This window comes from Galeopterus variegatus, unplaced genomic scaffold (genome assembly GCF_000696425.1).
Source record: "Galeopterus variegatus unplaced genomic scaffold, G_variegatus-3.0.2 Scaffold172, whole genome shotgun sequence".
Classification (NCBI taxonomy): domain Eukaryota; kingdom Metazoa; phylum Chordata; class Mammalia; order Dermoptera; family Cynocephalidae; genus Galeopterus; species Galeopterus variegatus.
In genome coordinates this window covers 548903-551199 of record NW_007726283.1, presented here as the reverse complement: position 1 = coordinate 551199, position 2297 = coordinate 548903, and the positions used below count along the sequence as shown (strand labels likewise).

The window sequence follows — 2297 nt, the reverse complement described above, 5'->3', positions numbered from 1 at the left end:
TATAAGAATGGCAAAATTGTGTGAATCTTTTATTCATTTTTATTTCTTTTCCTGTTTATTAAACTTTTATTCCTTGCAGACTGTTCGTTTAGGAATGTTTGAAATGCACTGTGAAGAATTAATCAGAGCTTTGGTGAAGCGAGCAGATATTATTTGTGGGAAACTTATAGCTAAAATGTTCAGAGATCATCAGGAAGTAAATACAAGGTATTTATGTGAGACTGATTATATTTTTATTTTGGGGGAGGAGATGTTAAATAGAATCAACCACTGCTCAACTAAGGTAATGGATTAGAGCAGTGTCATAAATAACCTAGAAGAAAAGATTATGCCAAGCTTATTTCCAATTGGCTTTAAGTGTCATTTTGTGATGTGATTATTAGTATTATTTTTTTTGCCACAAATGTGTATTCCCAATTGTCTGAATTCTGGTGGTATTAAAATATGTTTGCATTTCTTTTGCACAAGTTAGGTGGGCATTATCAAACCAGATTTTTAAATTTGTGCAGTAATACACAAAGTGGATTTTCAAAGTTGATTTATACAGTAGTCATCATGGATGCTAAGGGACCCTCAAATTTGGAACTTCATCTTACTATAATTACTTTTCAAGGCCATGGTAACTTCTTGCCTTAACTGGAAACTCATTTATTGACTAACCTAGAAAGTTTTAGGAAAACTGACCTATGATAAGTGAACTCACAGAATACCAATGTGTAAAGCAGAATACCTATTTATTTAAGACAAGAAGTATAACTAGTGTAACTAGTCTTTCAACAACTGGTGCTAGTCTTACTCTGGGAACCTCTTTTCTGAAATCAGTTACATGGAGGAAAAATCCCAAATAATTAGAATTTTCTGTTATTATATCAAAGAAAAAACCAGATCATTAAAAATATTTCTTTCAAACTGTATAGAAGCCTGAAGGAAACTTTATTTAATTACCATGTGTTAGGCACAAGACTAGGCACTTGAACTCTAAATATGAATAAAGCTGCTGAAGGAAGTTTCAGTGTAGAAGGAGAAACAGACAAACAAACAAGTACATTACAATAGGGTGCAGGAAGTTCTGTGCTGAACCACAGAGGTGGAACAGAGAAGGACATAATTACTTTTTACTCAGGGTGGAGTTTGGAGGAGAGGGGACTATCAGGGAAGGCTGCAAAGAGGAAGAGGTGTGTGAATTTCATTTTGAAGGATGAATAGGAGTCTGTCACGTGGAGAATGTGGGTCAAAGAATTCTAGGCAGAGGAGATACTATGTAGATGGCAGTGAGGTGTGAAGAGGGAAAGGTGTATTCCATGAACTAGAAGTGTTTTGTGTTGTTTTCCCAGACACTGTGAGGGAAGAGAGATAGGGGAAGGCTGAAGATGAAGGAACCCTGTGAAAGAGGACTAGGACTTGGATAGCTGGTCTAGAAACCAAAACCATACTTTCAGGTTAAAGCACTTTTTCCAGGCTGGCTGGCTAGCTCAGTTGGTAGAACATAGTACTGATGACACTGTCCAGTCCCTGTATGGGCCAGCCACCAAAAACAAACAAACAAAAAGCACCTTTTCCTCTAAAAGTACTGGAAGAATAGTTTTATGTATAGCTTTTCATGCTGGATGAAATGTTTATTTTAATTTCATAGCTACTTTTTCTGCTTCTTACTGCCCTCTGAACTCATGCCAGTTCTATTTTTTTCTGTTTTCTCCTAATTATGCCTCTTACTCTCACCAGACTCATTAGATGTCCAGAGGATAGATGGGGACTGTTACAGGAACCATTAGAAATGAATGACCTTACCTTCTTGTCCCTGCATGTCTCACGTCCCCTCTCCATGTCTGCAGAAGGCAGGAGGTTGTCATACATGCAAAGTTTTTCTCTCCTCCTGTGAGCTCAACCTCATTGCCTCCCACCCCTCTGCACCTCACTGCATCAGCCATCCCCTCTGTGTCCCTTGTATTAAACCTCTCCTTCTCTCTTGATTCTGTTTCTGAGTTTACAAACATGTTCAAAACCCTCTTCCATCTTCCAGCCTCCACTTCAGCCCAACATCATCACCAAGCATTTCTTCTCTCCTTCACCTTACAGCCAGTCTTTTTGAAGAATTTTTCTACACATTTTATCTGGACTTCTTTAGCTTCCTTTACTCTTTTTTTTTTCCTCTGCCCCAAAGTTCATTATTTATGTTGGCCTCAACTCAAACCAGTAGGAAGTAGTTCCATATTAAAAAAAGTTTCTGAGCACACAGGCTTATTTTAACTGTTTCCTCTAACTAGAGTTAATCATTGCCTTCTTTTGTGCCACTTTCT

The 2297-nt window shown here is 37.7% G+C and overlaps 1 protein-coding gene across 1 annotated transcript in view; it reads left to right on the top strand.

Annotated features, from left to right (window-relative positions):
* DNAH7 (dynein, axonemal, heavy chain 7) overlaps nucleotides 1-2297 on the top strand; it is a 250129-nt gene that overhangs the window by 48129 nt on the left and 199703 nt on the right. The window contains 1 exon segment of the mRNA XM_008563289.1: nucleotides 67-207. Coding sequence (XP_008561511.1) covers nucleotides 67-207 — 141 coding nt within the window.